This window comes from Trichechus manatus, unplaced genomic scaffold (genome assembly GCF_000243295.1).
Source record: "Trichechus manatus latirostris isolate Lorelei unplaced genomic scaffold, TriManLat1.0 scaffold00196, whole genome shotgun sequence".
NCBI classification, from domain to species: Eukaryota; Metazoa; Chordata; class Mammalia; order Sirenia; family Trichechidae; genus Trichechus; species Trichechus manatus.
In genome coordinates, this window is record NW_004444132.1 from 4,002,046 (window position 1) to 4,016,382 (window position 14,337).

General features: G+C 37.1%; 1 protein-coding gene across 1 annotated transcript in view; it reads right to left on the reverse strand.

The window, feature by feature from the left end:
* Positions 1–14,337, reverse strand: part of MDGA2 (MAM domain containing glycosylphosphatidylinositol anchor 2) — a 560,321-nt gene that overhangs the window by 307,170 nt on the left and 238,814 nt on the right. Inside the window, exon 5 of the mRNA XM_004387883.3 lies at positions 12,051–12,320. Within this exon, the coding sequence (XP_004387940.1) occupies positions 12,051–12,320 (270 nt within the window). The remainder of the gene's footprint in view (positions 1–12,050; positions 12,321–14,337) is intronic.

The following is a 14,337-nucleotide window of genomic DNA, read 5'->3' on the forward strand; positions in this document are numbered from 1 at the left end:
TCTGGTTGCAGCAGGGGGACACACTCTGAGCAAGGCAGGGGGCTGACGGCTGTCCCCGAGTGTCCAGCAGAAAGGCATGTCCCTCTTCCCTAGAGTGTGTAGGTGGGTGGGTTTTGCAGCTGGACTATGAGCACCCAATGCTATTGGCTGTAAGGACTGGGGGGCAGTGTTTATTCTTGGGCTCCTATTGCAGGTGACTAGGTGGTGTGGGTGGAGCCACCAGTACTCAGGCCTCTGATGTGGGTAGGTGTACCTCCTGCTTAGTGGGCAGAGCAGTGTCAAATGTCATGAACCTGCCACTTCACAGCTGAAACAGTTGAAGTTAGACTTCAGGTATGTCCCCTGTTGTACTGTGGTAATGAGGGCCTATGCTGTTGAAATGGGCCCACACAAGTCTCTGCAGGGGGAAAGGCACTCAAAGTCCGTGGATCCCTTATGCCTGTGCCTAGGTAAAGGAGCTGTGCCTACCCTGGGTTCCTGGCTTAGGGGAGCCGGCAGTTTATTTTTTCCCATTTGTTAATTTGTTCACTCTCTAAGGCCAGGAGAATGGCTTGGGGCATGTGACAGACCCTACTTCCAGCCCAGGGGACTCGGCAATTGCTGAAGCCAGTCCAGGAGGACCCAGTGGAGAGCATGGGGTGGGGAGGTAAAAGGGAAAGGGTTTTTTCCCTAAGGTGTGTGTTTTTGATCTGCGTGGTAGGCCATACACAAGTAGTTATCTTTCGCTGATCCAGGGCTTCTTCTCACTGGTTCTGTGTGGCCGAGTAGACTCTCTATCAGTGGGTCTCTCCCGGTGTGGAAAACACGCCTCCCGAGCACCACTGCTTGCCTGCCTCATCGCTTATCCATGAGCTGATCAGGCCTGAAGGGCTCAGGCTCTTGCCAGGTCAGGTTTGGCAACTCCTTGCTGCTTCCAAACTTTCTCTCCCTCCCCCCGCCACTCAGTCGGGTTTCTCAACTTTGCCTTAGATGTTCAGGGCTCCTAGATTGTCATATATAATTGATTCACTTGTTTTTTTGGGTCTTCGTTGTAAGAGGGTCCACCAGAAGCGTCTGACTACTCCGCCATCTTGGCCCCGTCTCAAAGAATTTTTTTAAGTGTTTCTTGAATAAGATGCTTTTTTTCTGGATATTAATCAGTGTTGATTTTTAGGGTACTACTTTCAATTGGCACATGTCCTTTTGTCTAGAGTAAACATTACTATGATAGAGTCAATCTGCAAAGCAGGACAATGTAAGTTTTACTAAAATAAACTTATAACTAAATGTATACCATTACATAAAAACTAAGTATAAGATTATGCAATATCTAGACAAAACATACTTTACTTTAAATAGCACTTTGTAACTCTTCATATGTTATTTCATTGAATAAAGATAAGTAAGTTTTATGTTCTTTATGCAAGGAAATTGAGCTATCTAAATTCAGATGAGAATTACTAAATTTGGCAATTTTTATGTTGTGTATAGCCCATTCTTATACTGCATGCTTTAATTGTGTAGATATTAATTTTAAAAAATAATAATAACATCATTTTGGAGCTACAAAACATAATAAAATTATCTCTGGTGGTTTTTGGGAATGTAATTACTACAGAATATTAAATTAGGAAATAGCCACAGAGCATTTAACCTTCATGAATAATTGGGACACCTGCACACGATAGACAGTTCTGCTTTGTGGGAATGTTAAAGGATTGGTTTTCTACAATTTCAGCTATTATCACTATTTTTTTTTTAATGAAAGGTTATGAAACAAGTCTATTGATGACTACAAATTAAATGTGATGAATCTAAACGCTTGGGAAGGACTGCACTGACCCTGTGATTGGAAATTCAGAAGTAATGATCATTCAGAAATGCATTGTGGGTTAAATTTTAAATTCTTTTTGGAACACTGCCAATGTGTTCTGATTAACTTTATGATCAGTAGCTTGAAGACATATACTTTTCAATGAAAATACATTCATTTCTAACTACTGGTGACTTATTTTGTTCCTTGTGTCTGCTGCATATTTTCAGTATATCGACGTTTTGTTTCTGTGTCTTTAGTGATTGTATTGGTCTCTTCCAATTATTAGAAATTAAGTTAATTGTGTGTACGTAATTTGCAAGACAGCTAGTGAAAGTCAAAGAATCATGCTGAGTCATTCAGAATGCAATGTTAGTCAGAAAAACATAACCTATAAACATTACGTGATACTTCAACATAAATGAATCTATGCCCATAATTGTTAGCTGAAAAGATGCTAATTAACAAAAAGGCAGAATTCCACCAGTTGGAAAGAGTTTGTATATCTGGGAGGGAAATAGTATAATTAGTAAAAAGATCTGAGGGCTCTATATAGACAGGGATTTTTTTTTCCATAAATATAAAGAGAATATATTCAAACCCAGAAAGAATTCTTAGTAAATTCAGGAAATGCAAGGATAACCCATTGCCGTGGGGTTAATTCCGACTCATAGTGAGCCTACAGGACAGAGTAGAATGGCCCCATAGGGTTTTCAAGGAGCAGCTGGTGGATTGGAACTGCTGACTTTTGGTTAGCAGCCAAACACTTAACCACTGCACCAGCACGGCCCCAATGCAAGGATATAGGAAATAAAATAAGACCTCGGCCAGTGCAATTTTTGTAAACTTCTATTTTTTAAAATCTGACTATCATCCTGGAATCATACTTTGTGATTTTTGAACTCCAGCTCTGCTGTTCAAATAAGGTTTGCTTTGGGGAGGTTACTTAACTGCTCCCTCTTCAGTTTACTTTTCTTTAAAATGGGTCTACCAATATTTTCTACCTCATAAAGTTGTTGGTAATTAAAGAGGTTAATGCATATGATGTACCTGGTAGCCTGGTGCACAGTAAATGCTCAATAAATGTGAAGTATTAATATTCCCTAAACAGAACTGGCATACCTAAGTGCAAAGCTTTTTTTGTTTTGTTTTTATCATAGAATTTTAGAATTATAAGCTTTTTTGTAATAAGCCTAAAGATGACCGTTTAGAAATTCTAGCGGTGCTAATATTTGATATACTTTTATCAACTAACTTGAGAACAAGTATGTTCCTTATTAAAATCGAGATTCTTTTTAAAACTCAGTCTTTTCATGTGTATAAACTAGAGTTAGGTAAATCATCACTTTTCAGAACAGAATGTTATAATGTTCTTGAAGTTTACAGGATATTTTTGTGCAGCTAGTAAAGTGTAGATCCATGTCCCACTGAATACATATTGATTTCTTTCATAAAGGTTAACTCTATTTCAATATTGACATCTTTTTTTTTTTTTTTTTAACTCTCAATACAGCCAGGAATGTGAGATCATAGCCAACAACAAATGAGCTTAAATAATTCTAAAACTGAATGAGGAATATGTTTACACTGTCACTTTGTAGAGTCCATAAGTTTGAGATGAGGCTGATGACATTAAAGAGAAAAAGGGGAGAAATGAGATGTATAAATGAGCATTGAGGCAGGCATGGGGGTTTATGAAGTACACTGTACACTGTGGTGGCTTTAAAACATGTCGGCAAAATATTTGACACTCATCAATCAAAGGCTGGAAATATGCCTCCTACCCCCAAACCAGGGCCAGTCTCTGCCACTGCCTTGATGAATAAAATGCAGGAATAACACTGCTTGACTTCAGAGGCTAGGTTAGAAGAAGTCTGTGCAGCTTCTGCTGGTTTCTCTTGGGATACTCACTCTGGGAGACTTGTAGAAATCTGGCTGCCTTGAGACAAGATCATGTGAAAAGACTTCAGAAAGAGAGCAATAAAGAGAAAGAGAGAGCGAGCAACCTGAGGTACCTCAGATGTTCCATCACAACTGTTTGAGTCTTTCTAGCCTGCTGGTGAGCTTGTTAAAATGGAGATTCTAATTCAGTGTATCTGGGGTGGAAAGGCAAATTCTCAGCACGGGGTCAACCTGGAATGAACCAGTTCAAAGCCTTGTTCTACTCTGACGCACATGGGATCACCATGAGTTGGAGTTCACTCAATGGCAACTGGTTTTATTAAGATAGGATATGCAAGGAAAGTCTTTCCCAGAAGATGCTATTTAAAAATAGCATTCCAAGAAGAAGGAAATGCAGTGTATAAGTCCTGAGTTGTGTAGAAGAGCAGAAGGATAATATATCTAAAGTAGAGTGAGTAAAGGGAAGAGGGATGTAATATGAGGATTAGGAAATAAAGTCAAATTCCTAAGCCAGGGGAGAAATTTGATCAGGAGAATTAAATGATTTTAATCATTCTGGCTCTTTCAGGGAAGTGGCAGAAATGGCATTTACTCTTATTCTTAAGTGCATATATTTTTCAGTCAGTCTGCAAGTCATTGAGTGTGGTTATATGCCTGAGTTCTAACCAACGGAATATGATTGGAAATGATGCATATCTGGCCCATAAAAATCTTCCATGTGTGCTCATTCAAGCTCTTTCCCACTTCTAGCTGAGAGGGTGGAGGGTATCCTCAGGCCAACCTTAGTAGCCACAGACTGAAGATGGCAGAGGCATGATCAGCCTAGGTCACTGAATGACTACATGAAGCAGATACCACAATCACACACATAACACCACCACCAGCATTATCAACTAGAAAATACCCCAGGCTGTTTCATGAATAAGATCTAAAGTTCTTTTTTTTTTTTTTTTTGAGTAATTACATGTATGGGTCTATTTGTTAATGCAGCCTAGTCTACCTTATCTAATGCAATGGATAAAAGTAAAAAAAAAGGGGCTGGAGAAGAAAGAAGATCAACAAAGACATTATTAATCAATTAGGAGAGTTATACTGGTAGCTTAGACAAGTTTGATAACAGTGAAAGTGGCAACGTATGGTCAAATTCAGAGTCTATTTTGAATATAGAGCCATGAGCACTTACTGATAGATCACTTTTAAAAATGCCAGCTAGAAATTTGAATATTTTCCCTATCTTCTGCTGACATTAATTTCTATTATCTCATGAAACTTTGTAATAGAATAGACTTTTTTGACTCATTTTTGAGTATAAAATCCACAAAATTTCACAGTGAATGCAAAACAGAATTCTCCCATTTACAGACTTTACAAAAGAAGTGAAAGAAACCCCATTCCATGATTCTTGAACTCTAGAGCCAATAAAGCATATAAAAAGTGGTCAGAAACAATATTTGATAAGGATATCTTTGGAGAAACTTTGTAAGATGGAGTCTCTTCTAAGCCCAAGATGGAAGGAAGAAGATCTGTCTCTTTCATCTGAAGCCTACTGAGGGGCTTTCCATGGGGCCAATCAGAGCTCTGAAATGTTTACATTAGGTAGTGCTGGGCTTATGTCTGAGGAAGCTACAACCTGTGTGCCAATAGGATAGATGTCCCAGCCTTGGGATTTGTGTGCTCACACAGAACATATTGGTAAGTGTTTCTCCTAGACAGACGTGACACACACAGGAAAGGAGAGGTGGCATAAGCTCCTCTTGGGCTCTTTTCAGTATGCTGCCTAGAGGAGAGTACCTCAGCAGAAAGAGGCTGGAAGTGCAGCACAGAATGCTCAGGGAATGAGGCTGGAACTGTAGCCATGTAGAAGAGAGATGCGTCTCTATGGTCAAAAGAGAAGTCTCTAGTGATGGGAATCTTCACGAGTAAATTAATGTATGTTATGGATTGAATTGTGTCCCCCCAAAAGTTGAAATCCTAACCTGTAGATGTGACCCTGTTTGGGAATACAGGTTTTCTTTTGCTGTATTAATAAGATCATACTATATCTGGTTGGGTCATAAACCTAATCATTGCTGAGAGGTGTCATATAAAAGAGCAGAATAGACACAGAGACACACACACAGGGGAGAGACACAGCAAGGAATGGCAAAGAACTCCCAGAACTACAATAAGGAAAAGGAGCCCTGGTGGCACAGTGGTTAAAGTGTTCTACTGCTAACCAAAATGTTGGTGGATGGAACCCACCAGCCGCTCCATGGGAGAAAGATGTAGCAGTCAGCTTCTGTAAAGATTTACAGCCTTGGAAACCCTATGGGACAGTTCTACTCTGTCCTACAGGGTCACTGTGTTGGAATCAACTTGACGGAACTAAAGTTCTTTTTCTGAGAAATTACATGTATGGGTCTTTTTGTTAATGCAACTTAGTCTATCTTATCTAATGCAATGGATAAAATAAAAGAGGGGCTGAAGTCGAAAGATCAATAAAGAGGTTATTTAATCATTTAGAAGAGTTATATTGGTTGCTTAGACAAGGCCGTTAACAGTGAAAGTGGCAACATATGGTCAAATTCAGAGTCTGTTTTGAATATAGAGCCATGAGCACTTGCTGATAGATCTCTTTTAAAAACACCAGGTAGAAACTTGAAAATTTTCCTAATCTTCTGCTGACATTAATTTCTATATTCTCATGAAACTGGGTGAGAGAACAGACTTTTCTGATTCATTTTTGACTGAGTATACAACCCACAAAATTTCACAGTGACAAAGAAGGACCCTCCCCTAGAGCCAATGCCCTGATTCAGACTTCCAGCCATCAAAACTGTGAGACAATAAATTTCTGTTCTTTAAAGCCCCACCTACATGTGGTATTTGTGTTACACCAGCACTAAGTAACTAAGATAATGTGTCACATAAGAAAAAAAAAGCTTCAGACAGAGAATACCACCTCACCCCACCCCAGTCTGGGCCAGTCAGAACCTGGCTATCAGGTGTGGAGGGATGGCAAGGAGGCAGGTGGAGAACAGACAGAGGAAGAAGCAGAAGCCAACCATACCTCACCAGCCTTTCCCATAAGCTAGTGAATGGAGAAAAAGTTGCATTAAATCAGGTTTGGAGTTTTATTCCTATTTTGGATCATACTTCCAAAACACTGAATTAAATGTGTTTGTAATTTGAATGTACTGTGGGAATCTCTATTTCTAGTCCCAAGGGCCACCTGACTTTTCTCCCAAAAATAGGGAAGATTAATCCACTGAATAAAATTTTAAAGGCTATGATACACTACAATCAAGATCTATTTCGACTATGTCATGCACCATGGTTGTTCAATGCTGGTTTAATTCACTACAGAAGAGAAATGTAGACATTTATAAACACAGTAAATCACAAAAGAGAACTCTAGGTAGATGACACATCATCTCACAGGATTTTGGAAAGACCTGAGCTCAGGGCACCCTAAAAGTGACTAGGACATCAATACACTTTTCTAGACAAATGTAATAGGCAACTGCTTCAGTCCTGATTTGGGAGAAAGGTGGCCCAATTGTTACAAGTTCTTAGAGGATTGTAAGAAAAGACATTGTCACTGTATTTGTAAATGTTCTACAAAAATATTAAATTATATGAGATTTCCATTCTACTTGAGTTCTATGGAGTGTTATTTACATTATTTAAGTGTTTTCTATTAAAAAATAATCAAATGAAGAGTTTAGAAATGTCTCTAGAGTTTTATTCCTATTGCAACCCTATGCTCTTATTCTGTGTATGGATTTTCTCAAATGGCAATGGAAATTCTATGCACAGAATATGTTTGTGCTTGCTGAAAAAACCTAGTTGATGATTCCTGATTTAATCAAAGAAAATAATAATAAAAAAAAAAACCCATTGAGTTGATTACTACTCATAGTGACTCTGTAGGACAGAGCAGAACTGCCCCATATGATTTCCAAGGCTGTAAATCTTTGCAGAAGCAGACAGCCACATCTTTCTCCCACAGAGCAGCTGGTGGGTTCAAAACACCTACCCTTTGGTTAGCAACCCAGTGCTTTGACCAATGTGCCACCAGCTGTCCTTAAAGAAAAGAATAGGGGGAAATAAACCTAGAGCTCTATTTCTACCGTATCCATGATTCAGTTAATCTAAGACACTATGGAAGCCTACAAATTCAGAAGTCTTGAAAATAATTTCTTTGGTATAATAAAAAGAAAACCATTTTTCCTTAACTGAATTTTCTTGGCCTCTGTGGGCAGAAATAAGACGCCTCACGTTATTGCAATAGTTTTTCTCCCCACAGTTTAATCTAGGACCTGTTAACCAAGGTTCTTTCTATACTCAGTAAGCTTATATACAAACTCAATTTTATGAATTATGTGAATGCCACTGCAGAGAAGTTGCACTGTAATATAATACAACTATGCAAATGTACACTTCAGATAAATTAAAGGCACAGAAAGAAATGACAGATATTAAAAATAAATTGTAAGGATGTTATTTATTTTAAGTCACTTGTATCAAAGTTGGAAACTATCCTTTGAAAGTATGGATGAAAATTGCTAGATGGGGCAGGGGAGGATAAAATCCTTTGAGTGTATATTTGATGGGGATGAGTTAGTCTTAAGGAGCTGTGGTGGTGCAGTGGTTGAGAGCTCGGCTGCTAACAGAAAGGTTGGCGGTCAGAACCCACCAGCTGATCCATGGGAGAATGATGTGGCAGTCTCTTTCCGTAAAGATTACAGCCTTGGAAACCCCATGGGGCAGTTCTACTCTGTCCTATAGCATCACTATGAGTTGGAATTGATTTGAGGTCAACGGCTTTGGTTTTTTATTTTGTGAGTTAGTCTTTTACACAGGAATGGCACATTTTATGATGGACATTTTGCCACTTGTACATGGATTCAACATAGTTGCTGCTGATTCTATGGTGCAGACTGGATTCAACATATTTTTTTTTTTCCTCTAGGAAGTTTCTATCCTTGACAAAATAATAGAATAAAAGATTCTACATTATATCCATGACTTTTAAGGATAGGCATTGTGATTCTGTAACTAATCTCACAATAATCGTGGCAAAATTTGTTAGCACTATTTTATGGCTACATGGCAAAGCAAGTATTTAAGAAAAGCAAACAAAGAACAAACGAAAGTAATAACACAAACCTAAACATTGGTAAATTGCATAGCTGCTGCTTCTTTTAAATTTAGGGGTGGAGGGAAAACAGAATCTGGTTACACACTGATGATGTTGTTAGGTGCCATCAAGTCAGTCCTGACTCATAGCGACCTTACCCACAACAACAACAAAAAAAAAACACTGCCCGGTCCTGAGCCATCCTCATAATCATTGCTATGTTTGAACCCATTGTTGCAGCCATTGTGGCAATCCATCTTGTTGAGGGTCTTCCTCTTTTTCACTGACCCTCTAATAACTGATACAAAGCTTAAAAGTTAAATATCACCACTACTTAAAGTAGGAAAATTGGACACTTCCATTTGTGACCTCTGTCTTTTTATTTCCATATATTATTCTTTTGTTATTTCTATCTTCCTTACAGAATTGTAAATTTATTTGAGTGTATGGACTTACTGCCCTTTGAAGCTAATCCTCAAGCATCTCTTAAATTCACTGAGTCCTTAGCAACTGTAGTTGACCAGTAACAGTCTGTTAAACAATTGAAATAAATATTACATTCTATTGATTCTAAAATCCTTTATTATTTTTTCACAGTTTTACATTTCTGAAATTAGAATGCACCTTATAGCCAATAGCCTCTTAAAGTTATTCTCAGCTAGGCAGCAGTGGTGACCTGGCTTGGAAGAAACCACAGAGACAATCTTTCTCTATAATTTTGAATTAGAAATGTACTTAATGACACAGAGGACACTACTGCATAGAAAAACAGGGTCATCAAAAACTCTGAAATGACAAGTTACTCAGAAAATGTGCTCTGAGTGTGAAGAAGTTTTAAGAATACTTCAACTAATTTATCGTGCTTTTATTTTCCTTTTTATGTATGTTCATGGGTTACATGTGATTTAAAAGAAAACCTAAGTATAAATTAATATGAGTTATTTTAATAAGTATGAAACAATAATCATAAGAAAACCTAGTGCTATACACCTGCTCCTCACTCATTGACTATCTCATTATGACATTTCACATTTGTGACAATAGTAAAAAAAATTACTGTCCAACTATTTTGTGCATTAATGATGCACGTCTGGCAGTAACCCTTTCATGACCAGTGGGACTGATAGAACAGACCCACTTTTTCTGCCTCTCAAGTCCAGAGAGACTTAAGTGTCCCATATAATATTCTGTGATCTGATGTGGTCATCCTCCATTTTCACATAACACCCATTTTCACATAATGACCTGGTCTTTGGACTCTAACCATGTCGATAAGTGAGGAGTGGGTGTAATTTAATTGACAGTATGTTTTATTATCTGAAGATAAAAAAAATAGTAGTACGTCTTGCAACTGAAAAATTTGTATGGTTTACAATTTTGTGGCAGATAGTACACTATTTATTTATTGATTTACACTATAATACCATGGGATATTTTTAATAAATAGAGTGCATTTTGTAATTTTTTGGTCAATTAGCGTATTTCTGATAGTTTGGATAATAATAGATAAATCTGTCTTTGAGAGAGTACAGCCAGAGTGCTCCTTAGAGGGGAGGATGGCAAGTCTTCGTCTTATGTACTTTGGACATGTTATCAGGAGGGACCAGTCCCTGGAGAAGGACATTATGCTTGGTAAGGTAGAGGTAAGCAAAAAAGAGAAAGACCCTCAATTAGATGGATTGACACAGTGGCTGCAACAATGGGCTCAAACACAGCAATGATTACAAGGATGGCACAGGACTGGGCAGTATTTTGTTCTGTTGTACATAGGTCCACTGTGAATTGCAGCTGACTCGACAGCACCTCTCATGGCCACTAAGGGAGCAGTGGTGGCACAATGGTTAAGTGTTCGGCTGCTAACCAAATGGTTGGCGGTTTGAACCCACCAGCTGCTCCATGAGAGAAAGATATGGCAGTCTGCTTCTACAAAGATTCACAGCCTTGGAAACCCTATGGGCAGGGGCAGATTATCCAATAAGCAAGATAATCATGGGCTTACTTGTGTATACTTACTAATCTGTAGTAAACAGTTTCACATGAACAATTTCACATGGGTTTCAGCACATCTTTTATGTGGTGAAAAATATGTGAAACTGTTCACTACAGATTAGTAAGTATGCACAAGTAAGCCCATGCTAACCTTGCTTACTGGGTAATCCATCCCTGTCAGGGATTGCAAATTTGAAAAGAGGCTTTTATTCTGTAGGAAGGTGTTATGGAGTTAGCACAGAGCCAGATGCCAACCAAAGCTAGGAGCTGAATCACTGATGTGAAAAAATGTGAAATTGTTCACTACAGATTAGTAAGTAATCACAAGTAAACTCGTGCTTACCTTACTTATTGAGACATGAAGAAGCATATACTGTCCTTGCACAACATACTCTGAAATGGAATTTAGGGTCTCCTCTACGTGTTTACAAGCTTGTTGTAGCCATACTAGAATTCACTGTATCGTTGACTTAGTGACACACATGCTACATCAATTCCTCAAAAAAGCTCTGTCCTTTTCTATCTCTGACTTTTCCATGTCTTTCTCCAATCTTAGTTTGCCCAAAGTCTGCCCAGCCTGTAAGACCTAGTACAAAGGTCATTAAATATCCCCTAATAACCTCAGCAAGAAGTAATTATAAATTCTTTCTCCTTCATTTCTTTAGTTTTTGCTGAAGCTTGCCAAATATCGCATTATATTGTTATTAATTGGTATATTTTATTTTCACTATCAGAAAGTAGAATCCTTGAGGACAAGGTAATATTTTCTAGATATCTTTATAACTCCATATTCAAAGCCCTAATTATAATAGAATTTAATAAATGCAGATTCAATAAATGTTTGCTAAATACAAAATTAATACATTTACAAAATTCCTAAAATAATATGTAATTTATATGACAATATTTCATGTTCTATGCCCCATTTACATTTTAATCATTTTTTTTACCGAGAACATACTACAAAAACTATTCAATGGTATCGCTAGAAACATAATTTGAAAACTATTTAATGTGATTATAAAGAATTTGTATTAATATTTGATTTTTGGCTTCCATTTACAATAAGACATCATTCCATCATTTATAAACAATCTTCGATCATCATTACATATATACGTATTATTTGAGGAAATATTCATTATCAAACATATATACATATATATATATATTTTTTTTTTGATACCCTGGCTAACCCAGAAATATGTTTTAATTTAAGGTATGAGATATAGTAAGCAAACTTACCTCTCACTATGATGTTGGTGGACTTTTTTGCAGGGTTTCCCACATTATTATTAGCGATGCAGCTGTAAGTACCAGCATCATCTGAGGTGATGGCAGGTATGGTCAAAGTTCCTCCTTTCAAAACAGTCTTTTCAGGCAGAGTCCCAAAGGACCTGACCCAGGTGAGCGAGGGCGTGGGTTCTCCTCCGGTTGTAACACATACTAATGTTATGGCCTCTCCTGGATTTACAACTATAGGATCATCCACCAAGAGTTTAATTGACGGAGATGCTAAAAGACATAAGCAAAAGAACACACAGCTACTTAGAGACGCTATGACTAGATTTCAGCAGCACGCTTTATATCCATTCATTCAAACAACTAAAATAAAATATTGTTCCTTTTTGCCAAAATCACACTGTATAACTCAAATTTAAACCAGATTTCTGCTTATCCGTTTTAATTAAATGGCATAAACATATAAAACTGCATTAAGAACTTATCTATTGAGGAGGAAATTAAAGTTTATTTTTCCCCGGATTATTATTCCAAAATTAAAATGACAAGAGAGACTAAAGTCTGACAACAAAATATCCATCTCTATTTTAGTGCTGACAATCACCGTTTATTATCGTTCCCGGTATAGATGTTGCAGCTGGTTAGTCCTGTGTTTTCAGGATGAAGATGATCAGTGATTTAATTTCTGGTTCATTCTAAGTTGAAATGATGAATTTTTGCAAGCTGCACACAACAAAGTGAGCAATAAAGGCATGGGTCATCCCAGTCTTTTACTATTCAGTAGGCTTGCTTTTTGTTCTTGAAAGGAATAATGGAATCATTTAATTCTAATTAAATGATTCTAATCTAAAGCAGACCCCATACCTCATACCTAGTCTGTCCGATCATAAAGATCTAGGCAGTAAGTACTCATACATACTGCTCTAAAATTTAGAAACAAACAAATAATAGCACCAACCTCTAGCTACAAACTATCCCTGCTGCCATGCTAATGTTTAGGTTATAATAATCTCCCCAGTGAAAATAAGTCCTTTGCACTCTTTGGGGTTGATAAATACAAAGGTAAATATATATTCAATAAAATGCTGTGATACAGCCTTTTCAACAAGAATCAAAATAGAAACTCATAAAAACTATGTTCACACATAGCACTTTTTTTCTGCTTATGCCACAGAGCCAGCCTAAATAGTGTGTACCCCTGAATAAAAACAGGGGGAATGCATTACACTGGTGCTTAAGTCCACATGGTCAGAAATATTTTATGTCATAGTTAGAACTGTATGGTATGCAATCAATCCATATTAGGAACACTTAAAATATTACATTGTAGTGTGTGATTTTTTTAGATATTAATTTCAACATAGATTTGGAGGGTGTTTTACCCAGAATGAAATCTAAATCTATTGTGTGGCACAATATTGCCGGCCTTGTTAAAAAAAAAAAAAAAAAAAAACGCCACAGGAGAGCACAAAAATAATTCCATATTCTGGTTCTGTAGAATAGGCTTGGGGTACGTGGGTGACCGTTGTAAGCATTATTGCTACACTCTGGCCATTCTGACATCATTTTAAATAATATGGAAGTTGTCAAGGTGTCTTCATATCAAAACTTGTGCGGTGTTGACATTAATTCATAATTGAGAAACGCACATAGTGAGAATACTATGCAAAAAACACCATAGTTTGATAGCAGAAAAAGTACTGCTAACAGTTAATGTTGTTAAATTGATGGAAGAGGTGACGAATTACTCTGAGAATAGATATTATATTTAATTATTAATACAATATCATGGAAAGGTAGAAAACATTCTCTACAGTCCCATTTGAGGTAAATCGTGTAATCTTACAAAGATACTTAGTTAAAATGTAGTTATAGATTCTAACATTTACATCTTATTAACAAAGCTCATTTGTTTTATATCACATTTCAGTCAAATTAAAAGCCCCACGGCCTAAAGGTCATTACTTGCCTACCTTTGGATTATGGAAACACACAATGGTGACATTAAGACAAGGAATTATTTGTCCCTAATATTGACTTGTATAAGATGAGCTGTTTCTGTAAGACAGACATGAGCTAAAGAAAAAGCTCAAGAGAGAATTTCAAAGCTTATAAAATAATACATATATAACAAGAACAGGACTGTTTTATCTGAATGTATTGCAGAAACACACTTATGGTCTTATTAAAAATACTCTCTTTTCTAAATCTGATTTGAAAACACAAGAGTGTTGTCCAATTTAGTTTTACTGAAGATGGCATTAATTTTTTCTGCCTATCCTTAAAATTA